At 40.5% G+C, this 26,008-nt stretch overlaps 1 protein-coding gene across 1 annotated transcript in view; it reads left to right on the top strand.

Annotated features, from left to right (window-relative positions):
• The window catches only part of LOC124613857 (ileal sodium/bile acid cotransporter-like), a 200,767-nt gene that overhangs the window by 130,474 nt on the left and 44,285 nt on the right, over window positions 1-26,008 (top strand). The window contains exon 2 of the mRNA XM_047142586.1: window positions 19,338-19,569. Within this exon, the coding sequence (XP_046998542.1) occupies window positions 19,338-19,569 (232 nt within the window). The remainder of the gene's footprint in view (window positions 1-19,337; window positions 19,570-26,008) is intronic.

The raw sequence follows: 26,008 nt of genomic DNA, 5'->3' as shown, positions 1-26,008 counted from the left end.
ATCAGCATTGAATAAACTTATACACACACCATTGTTTCGGTCGATAATCCTTACTTACTACAACAGATATTTGCAGATTTGACTCCAGCGTGCATGGAGTTACCTATTGCGTTTCGACTCTTTTTGATAGTTATCTTCGGACAAGAAATATAATAGGTTTCTAGACATTCCAAGGTTTTATAAGTGTTACTAAATAACACAATCTCAAGATACGATAGTGCTGTGCCTGTGTTATTCCCAAGTACAATACAAAGTTCCTTCAGACAAGCTTGCATGTCCAAAATAACAGGTACTATTGTGACTACATGAATTGTTTCGCAGTTTCGAATATGGGTATCCATCAGCTATATAATGGAATGACGACAATAAAAATTTGTGTTGGACCGAGACTCTAGCCTGGATCTCCAACTTATCGCAAGCGGTCACCTTACCATTTTTTAAAATCTCACTTTGTTCTTTAGTGTTGCTGTATTTGTTCGGGGCGGACGTTCCATGGTGCTTGTTCAAGTTCATCGGTGACCCATTAACTCATTTTTTTAAAACACGCTGAGCTACCGTGCCGGCAATGTCTCCCGGCACTGCAGTGCCTGTTTTTTCGGACATGCATGCATTCATGTCTAAAGGAACATTGCATTGTACTTCGGATTAACACAGCCATTGCAATATCATATTTATTCGCCGACACCGGGTAAGCGACTATCAAATAAAATGTCTGCCCTGTATGGGAATATACATAATGAATGTACGAGTTCAGGTAGTAGACAGATGGCTGACGACGTACGAAGTTTGTGTCTGGCCGTGAGTCGTGCTCGGATGACCAAACGGTAAGGTGAGCACTCCCGACAAGCGGCAAATCTGAGTTCTACTTCCAGTACAGCACGAATTTTCATTGACGTCATTCTGTTATACAGCTGATGGTTGGCACATTCGCAACTGCGAATACGGTCGCCTTAAGAGCTTTGGCTATTCGAGCACGCTTCCCGTCCACCTCAAATTCCCAACTTGTCGCACATCTCTGTAGTGCCTCCTGTCCATTTTCCTCATTGCTCGCAGCATCTCACATGATTACCGCAGGTCCAACTCGCACTTTTCTCACATATATTGAAAACTTCTGATCAAGGCAGTCGGGTTGATGGAGTATGTCTTGATTTCCGAAAAGCATTTGACTCAGTCCGCACCTACGCTTATCGTGAAAAGTATCAAATGAAATTTGTGACTGGATTGAGGACTATTTGATAGAGAGGGTGCAGCATGTTATCTTGGATGGAGAGTCATCGTCAGATTAGAAGCAACTCCAGGTGTGCCCCAGGGAAGTGTGTTGGGACCTTTGCTGTCTATGTTGTATATAAATGACCTTGCAGACAATATTAACAGTAAACTGAGATTTTTTCAGATGGTGCAGTTACCTGTAGTGAAGTACTGTCAGAAGGAAACTGGATATTTATGCAAGGAGATCTTGATAACATTTCAAAGTGATGCAAAGATTAGCAATTTGCTTTAAATGATCAGAAATGTAAAACTGTGCACTTCACAAAACGAAAAAAACGTAGTATCCTATGGCAATAATATCAATGAGTCGCTGCTGGAATCGGCCTACTCATGCAAATACCTGGCTGTAATGGAATGGAACGATCACATAGTCTCGGTCAGCGCGCTAACGCGCTGCTTCCTGGACTCGGGTAGGCGCGCCGGCCCCGGATCGAATCCGCCCGGCGGATTAATGACGTGGGCTGGTGTGCTGGCCAGCCTGGATGTGGTTTTTAGGTGGTTTTCCACATCCCGCTAGGTGAATACCGGGCTGGTCCCCACGTTCCGCCTCAGTTACACGCGTCGCAGACATTTGAAACACATCCGCACTATTTCACGATTTCCACTAGACGCAGACAGTTGGGGCACACTGATTCCGTCCTGGGGGGTTACAGGGTGGCGGCAGGAAGGCCATCCGGCCATCCCTAACACTAACACAGCCAAATCCGTTGTAACCACGCCGACCCTGCGATCGCTGCGGGACTATGGCATAATCAAAAGAAAGACAGAAAGAAAGATCACATAGTCTCGGTCGTGTATAAAACAGGTGGTAGACTTCAGTTTATTCGTACATACAGGTAAGAGCACTCAGTCTACAATGGAGAGTGCTTACAAGCCAATCGTGCGACTAGATATAGAATATTTCTCAACTGTGTGGGACCTGCACCAAAGAGGGCTTACAGGGGATATTGAACGTATGCAGAGAAGGGCAGCAAGAATGGTCACAGGTTTCTTTGATCCATGGCAGAGTGTCACAGGGATGCTGAAGGAACTGAACTGGAAGACTATTGAAGATAGACATAAACTATCTAGAGGAAGTCTGTTAACAAAGTTTAAAGAACTAGCTTTAAATGATGACTCTAGGAATACTGTACAAATCGTATGTATGGCTCACACAGTGATCGTGAGGATAAGGTTAGAGTGAGTACTACACACACAGAGACACTCATTCTTCCCGCAGTCCATACGTGAATGGAACAGGAAGAAACCATAATAACTGGTACTGCCATGCACCTCACGGTGGTTTTCAGAGTATAAATATAGACGAGGAGGTCGGACATAGGGTGCATCCACACTGAAGATGTCTTGAAATGCAGTCAAGGTGTATGTGTTACTGTTATGTGTGTAGTGTCTGTTCTTACTGACGTGTCTGAAAGAACAGAAACCACACACATATAGTACTGACAGCACTGATCTGAAATGAAGACATCCTCTGGTATCTGATGCACAGAGAAACTGACGCTAATGACTGACAAGGGTCTCAAGTCAACACACACACAACACCACACCATAACAGACAGACCACCTGCAGAACGTACAAACATCTGTCCTGTAGCGTAAAGCGTTAATAAGCAAGTAGGTTAAGACCCTCTTTCGACATATTTAAAGGATAATAGGTCTCAGACCTGGACACTCTGATCCACCCTGTAGCTTAAATTAAGTACAAGGACGGTATTTTAGCTAAGGCTGTAATCGTCATATACAACCGTATAACACTCACGTTATTGTAACAACGTATGTTAACCGAAACCCGGCAACAGGAAAGAAAAGTTTACTCATATAACTAATTTCCTCGAGAACCCTCTTTATCAGTGATTTTATTAGTACAGTAATACTAATACATACATAAACGTAAACTGTATTTCTAAAAGTTGTAACCATTCAAATATGTGTAACGCTTTTAACAAGTAATTTGCTACCAAAATAATAATTATTATTACTATTATTACCAGCTTTTGTTGAATAACAGAACTGGGAAATTCACTGACGTAACCGACTGTGACGAAGGGCAGATTTTTATGGGGACGAGCACCTCGGAAACAGCGAAGCTGGTCGGTTGTTTGCGTGCTACTGTCGTATCTAAGGAAAGAACAGCATCGGCAATTCCATCAGCACCTGGAGCTCCCCGACAGAGTTAAGGTGAAATTCACTAACCGAAAGGGTTGGGGGAAGAACATCACTGAGGAACCTACTGCGTGCTTTCCTCTGCCGGAACTGACACGGAAGGCACTAAACCGACAGAGGACAGGGGTGTCACGATGCAAGGCCGAACTCAGTAAGTGGGGTTTCATGACTGAAGTTAGAGTTCTGTGAGTGTGGCGACCTGCTGGACACACATCATTTCCTGTTCTGCAGAAACCTATCCGATACTCGCTCCACAGAAGACCTATATATTTGCAGCAAGTTGTATGGCCGTTAAGACAGCGAAATTCTGGACCTTATGATCCATTCAACAGAAAATTTAGCAGTGCCTGGCATATTTGTATTATTATTTTTATTATTTTGTGTTATCCATGTCCTGGACACTAAAGATGCTGTTGTTTAAAAAAAATGATCTCACTCCTTATTTACTGATAAAAATATACTACAAACATGGGATTGATGGCAAAATACTAAATCTTAAAGTTTCAGCTATGCCATTACAAATTAACTTTGTGTGCACCAACACCAGCACCAGCACCGAAAAACGTCTAGACGATAGTTGAATTCGTCATAAACTTTACGCAATGTATCTGCCTTTACAGACGTTAATGCGGCTGTTATTCTGTTCTTCACTTCTTCTATTTCACGAGGTAAAGGGGAGATGAACACACTTTCCTTCACATATCTCCACAAGAAAAAATCGCATGGGGTCATTTCTGGCGATCTTGGCGATCTTGGAGGCCTAGAATGCAGGGCAGCGTACCAGGGTCCCGTGCACCTTATCCAGCGTTGAGGCAGACTGTCATTGAGGAGCCGAAGTACGGTGTTGTGCTAGTGTGGTGGCGCTCCATCCTGTTGAAAATGAAGTCATCAGAGTCACCCTGAAGTTGTGGTAAAAGCCAATTCTGCAGAATTTGAAGGTAGTTCATTCTAGTCGCTGTGGTTTCCTCAAAAAAGAGGGATCGTACTCTTTTTTCACGGGAAATGTCAGAAAAAACATTCACTTTCGGTGATTCTTTTTCGTGCTCAATAATGTCATGAGGGTTCTGTAGTCCCCATATGCGTACATTCTGTCGGTTCACTTTACCGCTAACACATGTTGCTTCATCGCCAAAAATTAACCGTGGTAAAAATGTAACATCTGCCATGTCCTCTAGCAGAGCACTGCTGAAGCCAATCCGTTTCCGTTCATCACCAAACCGAAAGACTTGCGCTAATTGTAGTCTGTATGGCTTAAAACCCAAACGACACCTTAACAGTCGCCAGGCAGTTGTACGAGGCATTGCCATTTCTCTGCTTGCTCGGCGTGTGGACTTCCGTAAACTCCGCTCAAATATTTGCCGAATTCTTTCCATCATGTCATCAGAAGTGCGAGTTCGACCAGGACTCCTAAATATCCACAAGTATCCTGTCTCTTCAAATTGACGATACCAACGAATAATGTTTTAAGGTTCAGGCGGATCAATGCCAAAACGCCGACGAAAAACAAACTAGACCGAAATCACTGACTCTCTCTTTGCAAACTGCAGAACACAAAACGGCTTCAGTTGAGCGGACGCCGTCTTAATTCTGAGTGACTGCAGACTGAGAAGACGCATTGCTTGGCGTCTAACGTCGATTTTCTGAAACTGTAAGCCACGCCCATTCAAGCAACACACATTTCCTCGCCGGCACATCCCATGTTTCGTATTTTTTACCGTACAGTTCAGTGATAGGGTTGTTCTTATCAGAATCGACAGCAAACCAACACCGATAACGTTAGTTCAGGTGTACATGCCGACGAAGCGAGCCGAAGATGGAAAGATAGAGAAAGTATATGAGGATATGGGAAAAGTAATACAGCGTGCAAAAGAAGATGAAAATCAAATAGTCATGGGGGACAGGAATGCAGTTACAGGCGAAGGAGAAGAAGTTACACGAGAATATGAGCTAAGACAAGCAATGAGAGAGGAGAAAGACTAATTGAGTTCTGTAATAAATTTTGGCTGTTCAAGAATCGCAAGAGGGGGAGGTATACTTGGAAAATGCCGTGTGATACGGGAAGATTTCAGTTAGATTACATTATGGTCAGACAGAGATTCCGAAATCAGTTACTAGATTTAAAGGCGTACCCAGGAGCAGATATAGACTCAGATCACAATGTATTAGTTTTGAAGAGTAGGCTTAAGTTTAAGAAGTGGGATACGGAAGTACTAAGGAATGACGAAATACGCTTGAAGTTCTCTAATAGATACAGCAAAAAGGGATAGTTCAGTAGGCAGTACAGTTGAAGAGGAATGAGCATCACTAAAAAAGGCAATCACAGAAGTTGCAAGGAGAAACCTAGGTTCAAAGAAGGTAACTGGGAAGATACCAAGGGTAACGGAAGAAATACTTCAGTTGATCGATGAAAGAAGAAAGTACAAAGATATTCAGGGAAATTCAGGACTACAGAAATAAAGGTCGCTGAGGAATGAAATAAACAGGAAGTGTAGGGAAGCATGCAAGATTTAAGAAATAGGAAAAGAAATGATTGTCGGAAGGACTGACTTAGCATATAGGAAAGTCAAAATCAAAACAATCTTTGGTGACATTAAAAGCAGGGGTGGTAACATTAAGAGTGCAAAGGGAATCCCACTGTTAAATTCGGAGGACGTTTCGGATGGGTCGAAAGAGTACATTAAAGGCCTCTATGAGGGTGAAGATTTGTCTGATGTGATAGAAGAAGAAACTGGAGTCGATTTAGAAGGGATAGGAGATCCAGTATTAGAATCACAATTTAAAAGAGCTTTGGAGGACTTAGGATAATTCCGAAGACTGCAGGAGCTGAGAACTGCGAGAATTATTGCACAATCAGCTTAATAGCTCATGTACCCAAGTTGCTGACGAGAATAATATACGGAAGAATGGAAAAGAAAATTTAGGATGTGTTAGAATTACCAGCTGCTGCATGCTCGCGAATTTAACAGTGACCCTAATATGGAATAAATTTCCTATGGTTCACTTCTATGGTCAAATATTTTTTGTCATCAGACTACCAGTTTCGGTCTATAATGACCATCTTCAGATCTGCAGCAAAATAATGAAAAATCACAAATACACTAGCGGATTATCTACAGCTTAAAGCAAATAGACCATAATGAAAAGTATTACTGACAGACATGCGCATTTGTGCACTTCAAATATGAAGAAACATATCTGTTTTATAAAAATATGTCCTAATATACTGGAGTCATAGTGGCATCGTCAAATGCTAAACACAAAATCAGCGCCAGTATCGTCAAGTATACATAAATAACAGTATATACAAGAGTCTTCTTGTCAACAGCACTACTGTTCAAAACAAACTACCGTACAATAGCCACAAAGTGTTTGTGTTGCAAGTTCGCCAGATGCTGCTACTGTAGGAGTACACGTATTCTTCAATGATTAATTGTACGATTTAAAATAAAGGGGTACACAACCAGTAAAGTCTGTAATGGACTCATAAGGTGTAAGAGACATTTCAGTAATAAAAAGCAGTGGAATAAAACATGATAAATGTTAGATTGTTAAAAAGGAAAAAGTGAAGAGACAGTAATTGAAATACGCTCAAGTGACGATATTCTTCACCTCCATGATTCACCGGCTCCTTCGTCCACCTTTGTTCGAAAACGAAATCCGTGAAGAACTCAACGTTTTAAAGCAGATAGCGGTAGCTAAAGGCTTTTCTGTAAATTACGTCACGCCTCCTTACAGTAGGCTAAAGACACGTCCAACAAACAGCAGGCACACTCACACAGAAAATAAAACCATTAAAGAAAGAACGAAAACCTTTCCTATGAAATTTAACTGAAAAATGTCCCTGCAAATAGAAAAATGTTTTAGGAAATTGATGTTAGATGTGACTCTCAGGTTAACACCTTAAAACAGCGAGTAAAACATAAACTGAATGGGACGTATGACAAATCTGATGGCTCTGGAGTATACAGGATTGATTACAGTAACAGTGACAAACATGATATTGGCCAAACGAGCCGATTTTTTAACGTAAGGTTTAAAGAACATTTACAACCACGGAACAAAACTGCTTTGGGATAGCATTTCTCTGAAACTGGTCATTGTATAAGGAACATTGAGAATAGTATGCGTATTCTCCGCAGGGTAGAAAAAGGCCGTGCTATTGTTAGAAAAGCTTGAAATTTATAAAGCAGAAAAATAAGCGCCGACAAACGTGCTTAATTGACGGAGCAATTTCGTGCGCAATGCCCACTTTGCTTTATTTGACGGTGCTCTAAGACAGTTTCACCTAGTACAGAGTGCCTTACATATTTACTTCGTTTTCTTGCATTGTGCTCATAACTCTAGTGTTTCCTAATTCCTTCTCTGTTTATATAATAAACTTCATTAACTAGAAGATCTTGCTCATGCACTGGTACGGGGTTTTTATCATTCTTTTCTTGGAACGCGTGCCGCAGGGTAGGAGGGACCCTCTGGCGGTCACGTTCCACTAACCACTTCTCGCCTCTGCGGCGTTCTCGCGTTAGCGCCAACAAAGGGCACTGATTACGTGCGGCAGTCTGTTTTCATTCTTTGCGCTTATGTAGCTATTTGTTTTGTAATTTTTATATGACTTTGTGTACACGGAAAGCTGTTTATTATTTGTGTCGCCTCTTGAGCGTATGTCACTTACTATCTCTTCACTCTTTCTTTTTCAACAATCTAACTTTCGTCATGTTTTATTTCATTGCTTTTTATTACTATAATGCCTCTTACATCTTATAAGCTCATTACAGACTTTAATGCTTGTATCCCCCTTTATTTTGCATCGTACAATTTATCATTGAAGAATATGTATACTCCTACAGTAGCCACATCTGCAGAACTTGCAACACAAATATTTTGAGACTACTATACGGCATTTTGTTTTGAACAGTAGTGCTGTTGACAAGATGACTCTTGTATATACTGTTATTTATATATATTTGACGATACTGGCGCTGATTTTGTGTTTAGCGTTTGACGATGCCACTATAACTCCATTATATTATGACATGTTTTTATAAAACTGGTATGCCTCTAAAACGCACAAATGCACATGTCTGTGAGTAATGCTTTTCATTATTGTCTATTTTATTGTTTTAAGCTGTAGACAATCCGCTAGTGTATTTGTGTTTTTCCCATATTTTGCTACTGGTCATTACGGTCATAAACCGATAGTCTGATGACAAAAAATTTGTGACCATAGACATGAAATAAAGGAAATTTAGATGTGTTAGAAGACGATCAATTAGGCTTTAGGAAAAGTAAAGGCACCAGAGAGCAATTCTGACGTTGCGGTTGATAACAGAAGCAATACTAAAGAAAAATCAAGACCGGTACATAGAGTTTGTCGAATTGCAGAAGAGCATTCGACAGTGTAAAATGGTGCAAGACATTCGAAATTCTAAGAAAAATTGGGGTAAGCTATAGGGAGAGACGGGCAAGATACAACATGTGCAAGAACCAAGGGGGAATAATAAGAGTGGACGATCAAGAGCGAAGTGCTGTTTAATCTGTACATCGAAGACGGAAATAAAAGAGGGGTTCAGGAGTGGAATTAATATTCAAGATTGAAGGATATCAATGATACGATTCGCTGATGACATTGCTATCCTGAGTGAAAGTGAAGAAGTATTACATGATCTGCTGAATGGAATGAACAGTCTAATGAGTACACAATATCGTTTGAGAGTAAATCGAAGAAAGACGAAAGGAATGACAAGTAGCGGAAATGAGAACAGCGAGAAACTTAAAATCAGGATTGATGATCACGGAGTAGATGAAGTTAAGGAGTTCTACTACCTAGGCAGCAAAAAAGCAATGACGGACGGAGCAAGAAGGTCATCAAAAACAGACTAACACAAGTAAAAAGGGCATCCCTGGCCAGGAGAAGACTACTAGTATCAAACATAGGCCTAAATTTTAAGAAAAAAATTCTGAGAATGTACGTTTGGAGCACAGCATTGTATGGTTGTGAAACATGGGCTGTAGGAAAACCGGAACGGAAGAGAATCGAAGCATTTGAGATGTGGCGCGACAGACGAATGTTGAAAACTAGGTGGACTGATAAGTTATGGAATGAGGAGGTTGATCTGTGGCAAATCTGGCAACATTTTGGCGCAGGCACTCGTGTTTTGCAGCGCATCATTGAAAGCCTTTTGTTGAACATGGTGTCCACAGCAGACGATCCCTACATGTTACCATGTTGATCCAATGACATTGTCAGTTACGATAGTTGTAGGCACGGAATAATCGAAATTGGGCTTTGGGCCAATAGAAACGTTTCGCCTGGTCGGATGTACCACGTTTCTTGTAAATGTAGGCGAAAGACATGCCGGAACATGAACCGCGCCACGGACGCAGGTCGGTGGAGCAGTGCTATGCTGTGTGGAACATTAATCTGGCTTCTGTAGGTTCTATGGTAGTTGTTTTGTTCTCCAACAGTTTATTGAACGTAACTTATTCTACAATACAATAGCTGGCTGTACAATAGATGTAGACGCCCGTCGATCTAGCCGGAGATGTAGTTCCTCTCGGTCGGCGGGTACTTCGATCGGCGGTGCAGTACAGCGGCTTCGGTGATATCTTCTCGGAGACTCTGCTATAGCGGTTGCCATTAGCAGCGGACGAAGACTGGTCTGCCTTCGACCGGCCGGGCCTATATAGTGAGCTGGAGCCAATAGAAACCCAGTGTAGGAATCCGTGGCCGGATATGTCGCGGCGACCTCTGCAAGGAAAGGTTCCTATTAATCGACTGGAATCTTTGGCGTGTTTACCTAATGTCTTCGCCTGTTTGGCTGTTGTTTGTTTCCCTCATAGCGTGGCTGTTATGCGGTGCTGCCTGCCATGTAGGGGAACCCGATGGCAGACAGTACAGTAGTAATCGGAGACTTCATGACAGCTGTGGACTACGTGAGCATTATTTCGAACCACATGCATCCCTTCCCTAACGGCGATGGCATCTTCCAACAGGATAACTGCCCATGTTACAAGCCAGAATCGTGATACGGCAGTGCGAGGAACATTGCCATGAGTTCATGTTGATGGTTTGGCCACTAATTTCACCTAAGCTGAAGCCGAAGGATCACTTCTGGGACGCTATTGGGCGCCAACTCCGCGCTCACAAACCACCGTCCTGTAATTTACAGTAATTGCGTGACGTATACACAGACATATGGTACCACATACCGCCAGAAACATACCAAGGACTTGTCTATTCCATGCCACATAGAATCACTGCTGTATTGCATTGACAAGACGGACCATCAAACTGCTTTATGGGTGGTCATAATGTTTTGGCCGCTCAGTGTAAGTGTTGTGTTCCATACTGCTGTACTGTTTAATGACTTAATAAATGAAACTATATGGTTCCAGAGAACTTTTCAAGTCTCACACTTCTTTGGGTCTAGGGGCAACACCAAGCGGGCTGAGGCCTGAATGAGAATTTGGACTGAGAAGGAAGGCGTGCTAGAATACTCTGTGCAGCTGCGCGAAGCCACTGTCGTAGGGTGGCGTAGACCCGGGTTCGAATCCTGGCCTTGGTTCAAATTTTCTTTCGTCGCTTCAGTATACATGTATACATTTTTTACTGTTTTTGTTTTTTAATTAACAGCTGGTAGTTATGTGTCTATTCTAATGCTATTTATCATTGTGACTTTTCCTTCCGAAACCTAACAAGCATGCTTTTCGGTGTACTGACATGTGTCAGGAGTTGTATGGTTGAAATCTTAGAAACTAAGCACTGACCTCGATGTCACATATTTTCCTTCCATGTTGCAAATCAAAAGTTTCCTCCTGCAAATTATACTTCCAAGAGAGGATCTCTTTGTTCCCTCAACAATTCCCTTACAGCACGCTCCTCTGTGAAACCAGTTCCCACAAGATTCGAAAAAATCCCACTGCCCTACGACAGCATCCAAAATTTTCACTCGTAGTCAAAAATTTAAACAAAGTTTCAGCAATAAAGTATCTAAATACACGAGAGTGTTAAAAATGTGTTGCGAGTGAGAGTTCAATAAAGTCGGTTTATATAATCAAACAATAATAGCGTAAAATGTTATCTTGCCTCTTCTTGTATACTAATTAGGTATAATAACATAATAGTGTGTTTATTTGTTACTTAGTCTTAACGGAAACTGCGGTACTATCATCATCATCATCATCAGTGTCCTGCCCAAAGGCAGGTTTTCAGGTGGTAATTCTCCATGCTCTCGTCTTCTGCTGTCCTCTTCAGGTCTGCGTAATTTCCACTTCCCTTTATGACGTCTTTCATATCTTCCTTCCTCTCAATCTCCTCTCACGAACTAGACCGTCGAAAGAGTCTGTTAGCAGGCACTCTCGTTTCATTGAATATCCCATCTAGTTCTTCTTTCTTTCTCTTATATTCTGCAGCAGTCTTTTCCTCTCACCAACACTTTCCAACACTCTTTCGTTGCTCTCTATTTCCATTCAACTTATCCTCTCTATTCTCCTCCACATCCACATCTCAAATGTTTCTAGTTTTTGTCATCTTCTCGTCTCAGTTTCCATGATTCTGCCCCCATGGAGTGCCACACTCCAGACAAAATACTTGCCAAGTCTCCAGTTTCTTCCTTTGTACTCTGAAGAAAACTTTTTCCAAATCAATAAAAAGAGCATACATTTCTCTACCTTTGTCAGTATATCTTTCCCTATATTCTTAACAGGCTAATAGCATCTCTTGTTTTTTTCTTCTAAATCCGAACTGTTCCTCCCCAATCATTCTGCCCAGCTTGCCATATAGCCTTCTATTCAGCACTTTCAGCAATGCTTTGGCTGCATGAGAAATTAGGCTGATAGTTCTATACTCGTCACATTTTTTGCTATTCGTCTTTTTCTCAGTCGGTGTCATTACTGCTGCAAGAAAGTCATCAGGTCGTCCCCATTTGCCATATATGTCATTGCAGAGGTAGACTATTTCCTTCTTTTCCATGTTTCCCAAACACTTTAAGACTCTTGTTGGCAAGTTATCGATACCACACCGCTTCCGATTCTTCATCTCCTTCAGCGCCTTTTCTTCTTCTGCTTCCAAGCTGCTATACCCTTTTCCATCTTCCGACACACGTTCCTTCTCCTCATCTTAATTGCATTAAGTATTTGATCCATCTTATACAGATTTTCTATATATCTTTGTCATCTGCTGGATAACTCCCGTGGTTCTGGACTAATGTACCATCCACTCTTTCTATTTCCATGTTTGTCTTCCTTTACTCCTCCCTAGGTAATCTGTACCTCATTTCGTATGTTCCCTCTCTCTCCATTTTCTCTATTTCCTCGCATTTCTCTTTCATCCATCTTTCTCTTGCTTCTTCAGTTTTCTTCTTAATTCATTATTCAGTTTCTTGTGTCTTTTTTGCCCTCTTCATTTTGCACATTTTTTTTCACTTTCTCCTTTCTTCCATCTTTTTCAACATGTTTTCCGTTATCCGTTCTTTCCTAATAGTTTTGGACACTTTAATTCCTAGTACTTTCTTCGGCAGAGTCCATAAGTCCCTCCCTCATTTATATTCTTTGTCATTTACACATTCTTCCTTTCTACCTCCTTCCATTTTTTCATGATCCTGTCTTCCAATTCTGAAGCCTTATCTACCCCTTTCAGTATCTCCAAGTTTAATCATTCTTTTGCTTTACCTCTCCACACTTTCTTCAATTTTACTTGTATTTCTTCCACTGCGAGATTGTGGTCTGAGTTTGTGTGCGCTCCTGGTAAGCTTTGGCGTTCTTCAGACAGTTCCTAAACATTTTTTGTATCAGGGGCACAACAGTGTTACTCCTGGCGTCACGCTATGGGGAACCATCACATATGGCTTCGGGTGATGTCTGGTAGTGACTGAGGGAACTGTGACAGCACAACGACACGTCACTGACATCCTGCCTCCTCATGTGTCACCTGTCATGTGATAGTATTGCGATACCATTTTTCAATAGGCAAATGCTCATTCATACGCGGCATGTGTGTCTATGAACTGTCTGGATGATGCTGTACTCCCGTGGCCGACAAGACCTCCCAGATCTGTCCCCAGCAGAACGTGTGTGGTACCATCTGGGACGTAAGCTCCATCGCAGTTCCAGTATCCAGAGTATCAAAGACCAATTACAACATTTGTAGGCAGCTTGCCTCAAGAGAGGATACAACAGCTTCATGAAACCATTCTCAACCGAATAAGTGCGTGTGCAACGTATGTTGATAAGTGAGCTCATACTGAAAAGTTTTTTTGTAAATTTGAATCGATATTGTAATCACTGAAATAAAATCACATACACTTTCAAGCCGTGAAGTTTGTTTTCGTTTCCTCCTTCCATTCTGGGTGCTTCACTTTTTTTTCAGCAATGAACTCTCTAGAGCAGCGGCTCCCAAAATTTTCTTCTGGCGGAACACTTTGAGAATCTTGGTACTCTGATGAAACATCTACTTCATTTTGAAGGTTAATCAAATTTTAAAAAGTGAAAAAAACTTATTCAATGATTACTTCAATTTTAAATCATAACCAATAGCACAGAAATCATAATAAAATATTAAAAAATAATTAGTACTGTCAAAATGTCATTAATACTTTCTCACGGAGCAGTTATTCGCTCGCATTGGAACTGCAGTGTTCTGCAGTACACAGTTTGGGAAACGCTGCTCTAAAGCACTTGTGCTTATCAGCCAATTTAGGATTCAGCTTGCAAGTGAAGGGCAGGAACACTAGACTGAACAAATAGCTACTTTAACACGTTTTGCACGCCAGAATTCCGGCGAATGTGATTTGCGCATACAGATAGTTGCATCTGGGCCGGCCTTATTACGAGCTACAATGGGAAGTACCCTCTGTCATACACTTCCCAATGATTTGCAGAGTGTGGATGTAGATGTTGATGCAGAGGGCAACACTGCTAATGTCAACCATCCATTCTTTTACACCACCTGTCATGTTATTCCTTGTACATTACGAATTTGATGGACACTGTGTACGCACTTGAAACCGACTAGTTCATGTGAAACTACGATGGGTATGGTGTTAAGTGGTTTCTATTCGTATGTGTATTTTGAATTAGTTGCGTAGGATCCAACTCAGCATTGTCTTTTACTCGAGAACACAGCACAGTAGCCAGAAATAGAACACAGGAGCCACGGCCAGAGTCGGTTTCATCCAGTGACAATTACGTTAGGCTGCAATATGATGCGGTAGCATACAGAGAAACCTTTTACGTCAACTGGCTCTTGTTGTTGAAGCCTACGTGCAAACATGTCATTTATTTGTATAAACAAATCCGAAGATTCTCAGTAACCCTCGAAACCGGTGATAATTGTCGCGGATTTTGTCCACTCCTTAGTAATACACGCTTTTATTAAAATAAATAAATAAATAAATAAATCTTCTAAAATGCACTGCACAAAGCAAAATCTTGTCTTGTGACACGACAGGCTGACGGACAGGGTGAGCAGCAATCTGCGGCTGTTTGCTGATGATGCTGTGGTGTGCGGGAGGATGACGACGTTAAGTGACTACTGGGGAGGGTACAGGATGATGTAGGCAAAATTCCTAGTTGGTGCGATGAGTAGGCAGCTCGCTCTAAATTTAGAATAATGTAAGTTAAAACAGGTGAATAGGAAAAAAATACCCCGTAATGTTCAGATAGAACATTGGTAGTGTACTGTTTGACAGTCACGTCGATTAAATATCTGGGCATAAGGTTGGGAAGCGATATGGAAATAAACGATAAGGGACGACGACGAATGGTCGACTTCGATTTATTGGAAGAATTTTAGGAAGGTGTAGCTCATCTAGAAGGCACACTGTGTACAGAACACTAGTGTGACGCACTCTTGAGTACTGATGGAGTGTTCTGGATCCTGCCACATCAGATTACAGGAAGACATCGAAGCAATTCGAAGGCGAGCCACTAGATTTGTTACCGGTAGGTTCAGTGTTACGTAGATGCTTCATGAATTGAAATGGGGATTGCTGGAGACGAGACGACGTTCTTTTATTTAGAAAATTTAGGCAACCAGCATTTGTCAATGGCTGCAGAACGAGTCTACTACATTTCGCATAAGGATCACGGAAATAAGAGAAATTAGGGCTCGTTCGGAAGAGTATAGATCGTTGTTTTTCCCGCCACTCTGTTTTCCAGTAGAGCAGGAAAGGAAAGATACTCTGCGCCAGGGAACATGCGGTGGCTTGCGGATTATTTATGTATGTAGATGTAAAAGAAGACACACTAATCCATTTATTCAGAACAAAAGTACTCAAATTAGGCAGTATATACTATACACTGAGTTGACGAAGATCATGGGATAGCAGCATGCGCGTATACAGATGACGGTAATATTGCGCACACAAGTTATAAAACAGTAGTGCATTGGTGGAGCTGTCATTTCTACTCAAGTGACTCATGCGAGAAAGTTTCCGACGTGATTATGGCCACACGATGAGAATTAAAAGATATTGAACGCAAATTGGTAGCTGGAGCTTGACGCATAGGACATTCCATTTCGGAAATCGTTAGTGTATTCAATATTCTGCGATCCACAGTGTTAAGAGTGTGCCAAGAACTCAGTTTGAGGTATTACCTCTCACCACGGATAACGCAGTGGCCGATGGCCTTCACTTAACGACAAAGAGCTAACCAACAAGCAACACTACGTGAAATAACCGCAACAGCCAATGTGGAACGTACGACGAACGTATCCGTTAGCACAGGGCGGCGAAATTTGGCGTTCATCGGCTATGACGGCAGATGACCGACACGAGTGCTTTTGCTAATGGTCTGACATCGCCTTCAACGCCTCTCCTGGGCTCGTGACCATATCGGTTGGACCCTAAATCACTGGAAAACCGTAGCCTGATCAGATGAGTCCCGATTTCAAGAGCAGATTGTAGGGTTCAGATGTGGCGCAGATCACATAAAACCAAGGACCCAAGTTGTCAACAAGGCGCTGTGCAAGCTGGTGGCTCCATAATCGTGTGGGCTGTGTTTACACACCATGGGCTGGGTTCTCTGGTCCACTGAACCGATCGTTCACTGGAAATGGTTATGTTCGGCTATTTGGGGGACCATTTGCAGCCATTCTAATCTTCGTGTTCCCGAACGACAATGGAATTTTTATGGGTGAAAATGTGCCATTTCATCGGGCCACAGTTGTTTGCGATTGGTTTGAAGAAAATTCTGGACAATTCGAGAGAATGATTTGACCGTCCAGATCACCCGAAATGAATCCCATCGAACATTTATGTGACATATTCGAGAGTTCAGTTCGCACACAAAATCCTGTGCCGGCAACACTTTTGCAATTATGGATGGTTGCAGTGGCGTCATGGCGCAGTATTTCTGCTGGGGACTTCTAGTGACTTGATGAGTCCCACGTTGAGTTGCTGCACTACACGGGGCAAAAGCACGTCCGACACGATATTAAGAGGTGTCTCGTGAATTTTGTTATCTCAGTGTAAACTCTCAAGTGACATATGGTATATTTTCACATGACTAATACATTTGAAGACCGTCTTTCGAGCTCACAGCCGTGTAGAACCTCATTTCGTTCCGTTTAATTTTTGTGGGGCCGATACGAATGATAAAGAGTTTTGCATTACGTTGTGAGTGTTGTGAAAATGGCCTACAGTAACACTCGTGATTTCAATAGCCAAATGCAAAATGTAAATTATACTTAAAGTGAAAAAACTTTTTAGCGAGTGTATGTGGCGTAAATTTTAATTGTCATTGCGATATTCACTTTTAAACTGGATGCGTAATTCTCATCTATTTTAGTTTGTCCTCCATGAAACAAGGATGTCCAATGGCTAATAGCTGGCCTTGGTAATTAGTGGTGTGAAATAGCAGGAGTTGATTTTTCTGAATGATTGATATAAAACACACTTTTCCACTTGAGCTTCTTAAGTTTAAGCTCTTTTCTCATATTTTGACATTATAATTTCAAATAAAATTGATAAATTTTTACGCATTGGAATGTAACAGTTGAGTTGGTTATATGTTTATAGGCCTAAATATAATACATAACTTAGTGATACAGCTGCCTTCGCAGCTCACGCTTATATAGCCAGTAACTAAATTAGGTATATTCTTGTTTTTACGAAATAAATGCATTTACAACTGCGCAACGGTGATTTGAATCATCTCATGTACATCATCTTCTCACAAATGCGTCTGCAGTGTTGTAGATACGTTTTGTTTCTGTCTGATTTTTACTTTATGTTGAACAATGTGTATTACAAACGTTTTACTAATTTATTAATTAATTTTTGTATTTTATTCCTATCAATGACACGGTCTCCTGTTATAAGATACACTACTGGCCATTAAAATTGCTACACCAAGAAGAAATGCATATGATAAACGGGTATTCATTGGACACATATATTATACTAGAACTTACATGTGTTACATTTTCACGCTATTTGGGTGCATAGATCTTGGGAAATCAATACCCAGAACAACCACCTCTGGCCGTAATAACGGCCTTGATACAGCTGGGCATTAAGTCAAACAGAGGTTGGATGGCGTGTACAGGTACAGCTGCCCATGCAGCTTCAGCGCGATACCACAGTTCATCAAGAGTAGTGACCGGCGTATTGTGACGAGTAAAATTGCTCGGCCACCGTTGACCAGACGTCTTCACTTGGTGAGAGATCTGGAGAATGTGCTGGCCAGGGCAGCAGTCGAACATTTTCTGTATCCAGAAAGTCCCGTACAGGACCTGCAATATGCGGTCGTGCATTATCTTGCTGAAATGTAGGGTTTCGCTGGGATCGCCGTAACACATCTGAAATGTAACGTCCACTGTTCAAAGTGCCGTCAATGCGAACAAGAGGTGACCGAGACGTGTACCAATGGCACCCCATACCATCACGCCGGGTGATAAACCAGTATGGCGATGACGAATACACGCTTCCAATGTGCGTTCACCGCGATGTCGCCAAACACGGATGCGATCATCATGATGCTTTAAACAGAACCTGGATTCATCCGAGAAAATGACGTTTTGCTATTCGTGCACCCAGGTTCGTCGTTGAGCACACCATCGCAGGTACTCCTGTCTGTGATGCAGCGTCAAGGGTAACTGCAGCCATGGTCTCCCAGCTGATAGTCCATGCTGCTGCAAACGTTGCATTCCGTATTACCCTCCTGAACCCACCGATTCCATATTCTGATAACAGTCATTGGATCTCGACCGGACTGATGACCATAGATGTTAAGTCCCATAGTGCTCAGAGCCATCTCGACCAACGCGAGCAGCAGTGTCGCGATACGATAAACCGCAATCGCGATAGGCTACAATCCGACCTTTATCAAAGTCGGAAACGTGATGGTATACATTTCTCTTCCTTACACGAGGCATCACAACTAAGTTTCACCAGGCAACGCCGGTCAACTGCTGTTTCTGTATGAGAAATCGGTTGGAAACTTTCCTCATGTCAGCACGTTGTAGGTGTCGCCACCGGCACCAACCTTGTGTGAATGCTCTGAAAAGCTAATGATTTGCATATCACAGCATCTTCTTCCTGTCGGTTAAATTTCGCGTCTGTAGCACGTCATCTTCGTGGTGTAGCAATTTTAATGACCAGTAGTGTATATCTGAACTGTATAGTTAGCTTTTATCGAAAAATTCGTGAGCAGTGAAAACGTGAATGTCCACATTTAGTACACAATGCAGTCTTCGAAATCTTGCTTGCAAATTATACATTGTACTGAAATTTATAATTATTGTTGATATCGTATTGAATAACATAATCTGCAAAAGTAACAAAGCAACTGATATTACAAAAATTTACGAAATTTTTTTATCTTATTAATTATGAAAGACTGTTATGGTGTATTTCGCTATTCGCAACACTGCCTGCCTTATTGCAGTGTGTAACGCTTGCCCACAGCTGCCTGCCGCTGTTGCTGGCGTGTGCGGCCTGCCTGGCGGCCGGCCAGTCCCTAGACGCCTCAGACTCAGGCTGGGACTGGGACTGGCAGGTGCAGTTCTTCCCGGAGCTCGTGGGGCAGCTGCCCTCCGACTCGAGCACGCGGGTGGACTTCAACACCAGCGACCTCAGTGATGCCGACCGCCGCTGGGGCGTCGTCACCGTGGCCAGCCGTGACCCACACATCGCCAAGGTATGTCGCTGCTGTTTCTCTCTCTCCTGACGCCCGGGCATCCCGATAGCTCAGTAGTTAAGTGCCGGACTACAGACGCGATGGTTCAAAATGGTTCAGATGGCTCTGAGCACTATGGGACTTAACATCTGAGGTCATCAGTCCCCTAGAACTTAGAACTACTTAAACCTAACTAACCTAAGGACATCACACACATCCGCGCCCGAGGCAGGATTCGAACCTGCGACCGTAGCGGTCGCGCACTCCCAGACTGAAGCGCCTAGAACCGCTCGGCCACCGCGGCCGGCAGATGCGATGGTCACGGGTTTGATCCCCTGCCGTTCCTAGGATGTTATCTTACCTTTACCTCTTCTTTCATCTTGGCAATGTCAGGTAATATGAACATGCCGAGTCCTACCGTGGTTCGGAGCTCACGTTAAACTGTAGGTTTTAATGTTAGTTAAAAATGTTACACAGCTCATAGGCTAATGAATTCGTGTAATAACCTGAGAATTTAGGGTTCTGTGTCAAACAGAATGAAGTAATTACAGATGTGGGACGTTCAGAGCACGAGGGAATCAAGGCAAAATAACAAAGTTCTGAGAAAAGTAGACATAAAATTTTTGCTGAATAATTAACTACAAGAACAAGTTTACATCATTTTAAAATGCACGAATGATATAATATATTTTGTATAATATATTCTCACATTGAAGAACGGTAAATTTAACTGGTATTACATGCCTCACTGACTGGAAATGTAAAATTTTGGGCTTGATTCTTTTGTGCACTAAATGTATTGTACTTAAATCTTACTCTTTAGTCTAGTCTTCAAGTTCCATTACAGAAATTGTAAAGAGAATACATTTCTTGAATATATAATCATAATTTTATTTCTTCTGTCTGCTTATAATAAATATTTCGAAACAAGAAGTTATGCAATTCAGATTCAAAGGAATTTGTATTCACTTAAGGCACTGTTCCTCAATTTTTGTTTGTAAAATTGCCTATAAAGTCTGATGAGCCCGTTAAAACATATGAAGCTGGAGTATTTAGACTACTCCAGCTGGCCTGGCTTCCATCATGTCAGCTACAGTAAGTTTTAGATTAGATTAGATTCAGTTTTCGTTCCATAAACCCAAAAATGAGATGATTCTCTTGGCTGAGGAAGATTTCAGAAGGTATAACATAAAATATTTGAACATAATACTTACTACCTTGATCATTTGTCAGGAGATGGTCAAAATAAGTGAATACATTACAGTAAACTGGAACTGCTAATATTTACAGAAATAATACACAGACAGACTGAAACATTGTTATGTACTTTCAATAAATTTATCATACACAGAATACCTAATCTTGACTGTTGTTGCCAAGTGCTAGCAAAACGGAAATCTAACTGACATTTTTACTTAAGCTGGTCTAACAGTCCCTGTTAAGATATTCATCTACAGAGTAAAAGGACTTGGGTATCAAAAAGTCTTTGAAACTGTTTAAACCGTGCTTTATCTGAAACAGTTTTTAATGGTTGCTGGCAATTTATTGAAAATGTGTGTTTATGAATATTGGACCCCTTTTTGGACCCAGTTAAGTGATTTTACGTCTTTATGTAGATTGTTATCATTTCTAATATTGATACTATGTGTTGAGCTGTTGGTTGGAAACAGAGATATATTACTTGCAACATATTTCATTAAGGAATAAATAAATTGAGAAACAGTGGTTAGAATACAAAGTTCCTTGAACAGATTTCTACATGATGTTCTTGAAATTACACCACAAATGATTCTTATTATATCCTTTTGCACCCTAAAAACTTTTGCTCGGTTTGATGAGTTTTTCCAGAATATGATCCAGTATGACATAATATTTATATCTCCTACAACTGACATCATTCCCACTGCAAATACAGGCACTTCAGCAATTCTGTCATATACCCTTCCAAACTGAATTTATTATCGAATTGTAATCCAAGAAATTTAATAGTGTTAACCTTTTCAATCTGCATGTCTTCATATGTTATATACGTGCTGGAAAGAAATCTCTTACAGGCTATGAACTGCATATAGTGGGTCATTTCATAGTTTAATGACAGTGAATTACCTTTAAACCATATATTAATGTCAGTGAAAATTTGATTAGCAGCTATTTCTAAATCTGTACTTGACTAACTTTTTCCAATGTTTGTATTGTCTGTAAACAAAACAAACTTTGCATCTGGCAATGTAACAGGTGGGAGGTCATTAATGTACACAAGATAGAGCCTTGAGGAACATCACATGTAGTTAATTTCCAGTTAGATGAAGACTGACTGCTTACTACACAGGTATTTCACAGTGACACCCTTTATTTCTGTTAGTTTGGTATGACTCAAACCATTTCGCAGCATTGCGGATGACACCACAATATTCTAATTTACTTGAGAGCTGTTTAGAAGAATCTTAGAACAGTCTTTTTTGTCTGTCAGAACATTTGTCAATTGAAACTGTCAGTCTATAGTCGCCACTTCTGGAAGTGTTAATTCACCAATTACTAATTGCACTAGAGTTAATGTTTACAAAAATAAATTAATTTCAGTCGCAAGTGAGAATGATTTTTTTAACTACAACTGATTAAGTGTAATGGAAACTCTTCCTTTACATATACAGTTTAGTTATTCATTACAAAAACTAATTAGCTTTCAAATGACAAATTATCTTTACAATGTTTAATTGTACAGATTGATTAATTCAGTGAATGTAATTGTTAAGGATATTTACTACTGAAAAGTCAAATACAATGAACAGACCTCTTTACACTGTGAACACATACATGGCACAGAACTGACTGACCATTGTACATACACATACACTCATTACTGAGAGCCCTCTGTCAGTTTTAATGTACCACATTCCAGCACACCTTCTTACATGTATATCATAGTCAAATTACTTTCAACATTTCTCAAAATTTAACAAATTTATTCTTCCTCAATGATTTGGTAAGAATGTCTGCTATACTGTTTTCTGGGTCTATTTTACAAATAATTGTAATTACATTCATGTAACATTCATCCATAAATCAGTAGTGTACTTCAGTGCACTTGAATTTAGTGTAAAGTTAGCATATCCAGCAACACTGAGTGCCCATTAGTTGTCTTCATATGTTTTAACTGGCTCATCAGACTTGAATCTCAATGACAGTTTATGACAATGCTGCATAGTCATCAAAAGTAGAATATTTTATAACACTTCCTTGTTTCTTAGATTTCCAAAATATAACATTTCCAAGTGATCTAGTTACATAACCTGATGTAGAGTTATGAGCTACACAATCACCTGCCCAATATGCATCTGCAAGACAATATAAGAGATCAAATTTTCCATATATTTCAGTATTTGCAAAACATATTTAAGGTGAGAATTATAGTAACAGTTTTGATATCTACTCAAATAGTTTACATTGTAACTTATATCTGCTCATGTTCCTTAGTTAATACACAGTAGAGTGAATATCAAGTTACCATATTTAATACAGTGTGACAATTATTGAACTATATGAAATAAAATTGTCATAACTTCTGAACAGTTTGTGTTAGGATGTTCAAATAGCATTGTTGGCCATGTGGCATGATGGGAATTAGTATGGTTTGGTTTAGCAATAAAGCCCATTTTCATTTGGATGTGTTTGTCAGTAAGTAAAATTGGCACATTTGGGGGACTGAGAATCTGCATTTCATGATAAAGAAGTCTCTTCATCCTCAACAAATTACTGTGTGGTGTGAAATGTCCTGTCACAGAATAGTCAGTGTGATATTCCTTGATGGCACAGTGACTACTAGATGGTACATGAAGATATTGGAAAATGACTTCATTCCCATTATCCAAAATGACCCTGGTTTTGACAAGACTCCCTTCTTACTCTGGGTTACCCAGAGGCCACTGGCATGTGCCTTGATTGGGAACCAAATTCTTCGGATACGAACACATATCAGACAAGGTGTACACCAGTAACCCCAAAACCACTGCTGAACTGAAAACAACCATTCAGGAGGTCATCAACAGCATCAATGTTCTGACACTTCAGTGGGCCATGCAGAATTTCACAATTTGTCTGCACCACATCATTGCCAATGATGGCAGGCATATCAAACATGTTGTACCTTAAATCCAAATATCTGTAGTAATGTTCAAATGTTGAATGAAGAGTTTGTAAATAATTTAGGTTTTTCTTTTTTGTATAGTTCAGTAATTGTCACCCTGCATCATGACTTGCATCTTGTGCTGGTTCTAATTTGAAATTAACTTCTTTTGGTGTACTGTACAATTTCGAATGTTCGATCTGATATTTCTTAGCCTAATTCAATATAGCTTTCCGATTATTACCTTATTTGTGTAATTATGGTCAGTATTTACTCCAGGATAATTCATTACTTCAACTGAGTCTTTCATTTGAAATTGCTTCGATAACAGTTTCTTGAGTTCTAGTATTTTCCCTTTACTTTTACTATAACTTAGCACATCACCATCGAACACAAGTATATAGACTGCAATCATCAATTCATAAAGGCAATAACCATAGTTAATTCTTTTAAATCCTATAGTTTTTAGAAGGAATCATTTAACAATCATACCATGAGTTAGAACATTCTCTCAAACTGTATAATGCCTTCAATAACTTACGAACTTTTCCTGTTCCATTCTCATATCCTGGATGTTGCTTTACATAAATTTCTGGGAAAATTTTAAAATTTAGAAACGCAGTCTGTAAATCCATTTGCTCTACAATTGAGCCCATTTTGCAGCTATATGGCAACAAAAGTTTCAGTGTTTGTATCATAGCAACTGGTGAATAAATATCAGTGACAATTTCTTTTGTAGAAAGCTCCTTACAAGTGTTATCTGATATTCTTATAAAAACCCACTTTACATTCACTGATTTCATTACCAATTCCCAAGTTTTATTTTTATTTAGATTTTCCATTTTGTTATCTATTGCTTGCTTCCAAACTTTTGACTCATTACTACTCTTCATCTCCTCAAAATTTTCTGCACTATCAGCAATACAGAAGTTTACATAAATTAAGTTACCCATGACACAATCATTAAATCCATCGAGAAATTTACATTCTGTAATTGACCTTCTCAGCTTACATTCTTGCTCTTGTTTCTAATTGCTTGAACTCCCTTTGATGCTCTTTTTGCATATACATGTACATACATACTCCACAAGCCACTATATGGCAGATGGCACAGGGTACCCCGTTCCACTACCAGCTTTTCTGTTCCACTGTATGAACCCTAATCTTTGTAATTGTACCCTCATGGTCCTTACATAAAATATATGTTGGTAGCAGTAAAATCACTCTTGTCAGTCTCAGATGCCAATTCCCTAGATTTTCTCAATAGCGCTTCTTGAAAAGAATGTCATCTTCCTTCCTAGGTTTTCCTATTTGAATTCCTGAAGCATCTGCATAATACTTATGTGTTGTTTGAACGCATTGGTAACACATCTAGCTGCTCAGCTCCGAATTGCTTCAATTTCTTCCTTCAATCTGACCTAGTACAGATCCAAAACAATCGGACAGTACTCAACAGTGGGTTGCACTCATGTCCTGTATGCTATCTCCTTTACAGGTCAACCACAGCTTTTTTCAAAATCCTCCCAATAAACCAAAATTGATATTCGCCTCCCTACTACAGTTCTTATATTCTCATTCCATTTCATATTGCTTTGCTAGATATTTAAACAAAGTGTCTGTGTCAAGCATGAAACTACTAATGCTGTATCCAAACATTATGGATTTATTTTCCCTACTCATCTCCTTCAACTTACATTTTTCTACGTTTAGAGCTAGCTGCCATTCATCACATCAACTAGAAATTTTGTCTAAGTCATGTTGTATCTCCCTGCAGTCACTTAATCTCAAAACCCTCTCATACATCGCAGCATCATCAGCAAACAACTGCACAATGGTGCCTGTCCTGTCTGCTCCACCAGATTGTTTATATGCATAGAAAACAATAGCAGTGCTATCACACTTCCCTGGGCACTCCTGACGATAACCTTGCCCCTGATGAACACTTGCCATCAAGGACAACATACTGGTTTCTATTACTTAAGAAATCTTTGAGCCACACAGATATCTGGGAACCTGTTGAATAAGCTTGTATCTTCGTTAACAGCCTGCAGTATGGCGTCGTGTCAAATGCTTTTCATAAATCTATAAATATGTCACCTGCCTGTAGACCTACATCCATCATCCATAGTTTGCAGCGTATCATGTGAAAAAAGGGCAAGCTCAGTTTCACAAGAGCGATGCTTTATAAAACTGTGCTGATTTGTGTACATAAGTTTTTCTGTCCCAAGGAAATTTATTATGTCTGAACTGAGAATGTGTTCAAGGATGCTGCAGCAGACTAATGTTAAAGATTTTGGTCTGTAATTTTGCAGGTCCGTCTCTTGCCCAATTGATATA

The sequence above is a fragment of the Schistocerca americana genome, chromosome 1 (genome assembly GCF_021461395.2).
Source record: "Schistocerca americana isolate TAMUIC-IGC-003095 chromosome 1, iqSchAmer2.1, whole genome shotgun sequence".
NCBI classification, from domain to species: domain Eukaryota; kingdom Metazoa; phylum Arthropoda; class Insecta; order Orthoptera; family Acrididae; genus Schistocerca; species Schistocerca americana.
Note: the sequence above shows the minus strand (reverse complement) of the source record. Positions and strands in the feature narration are given on the sequence as shown.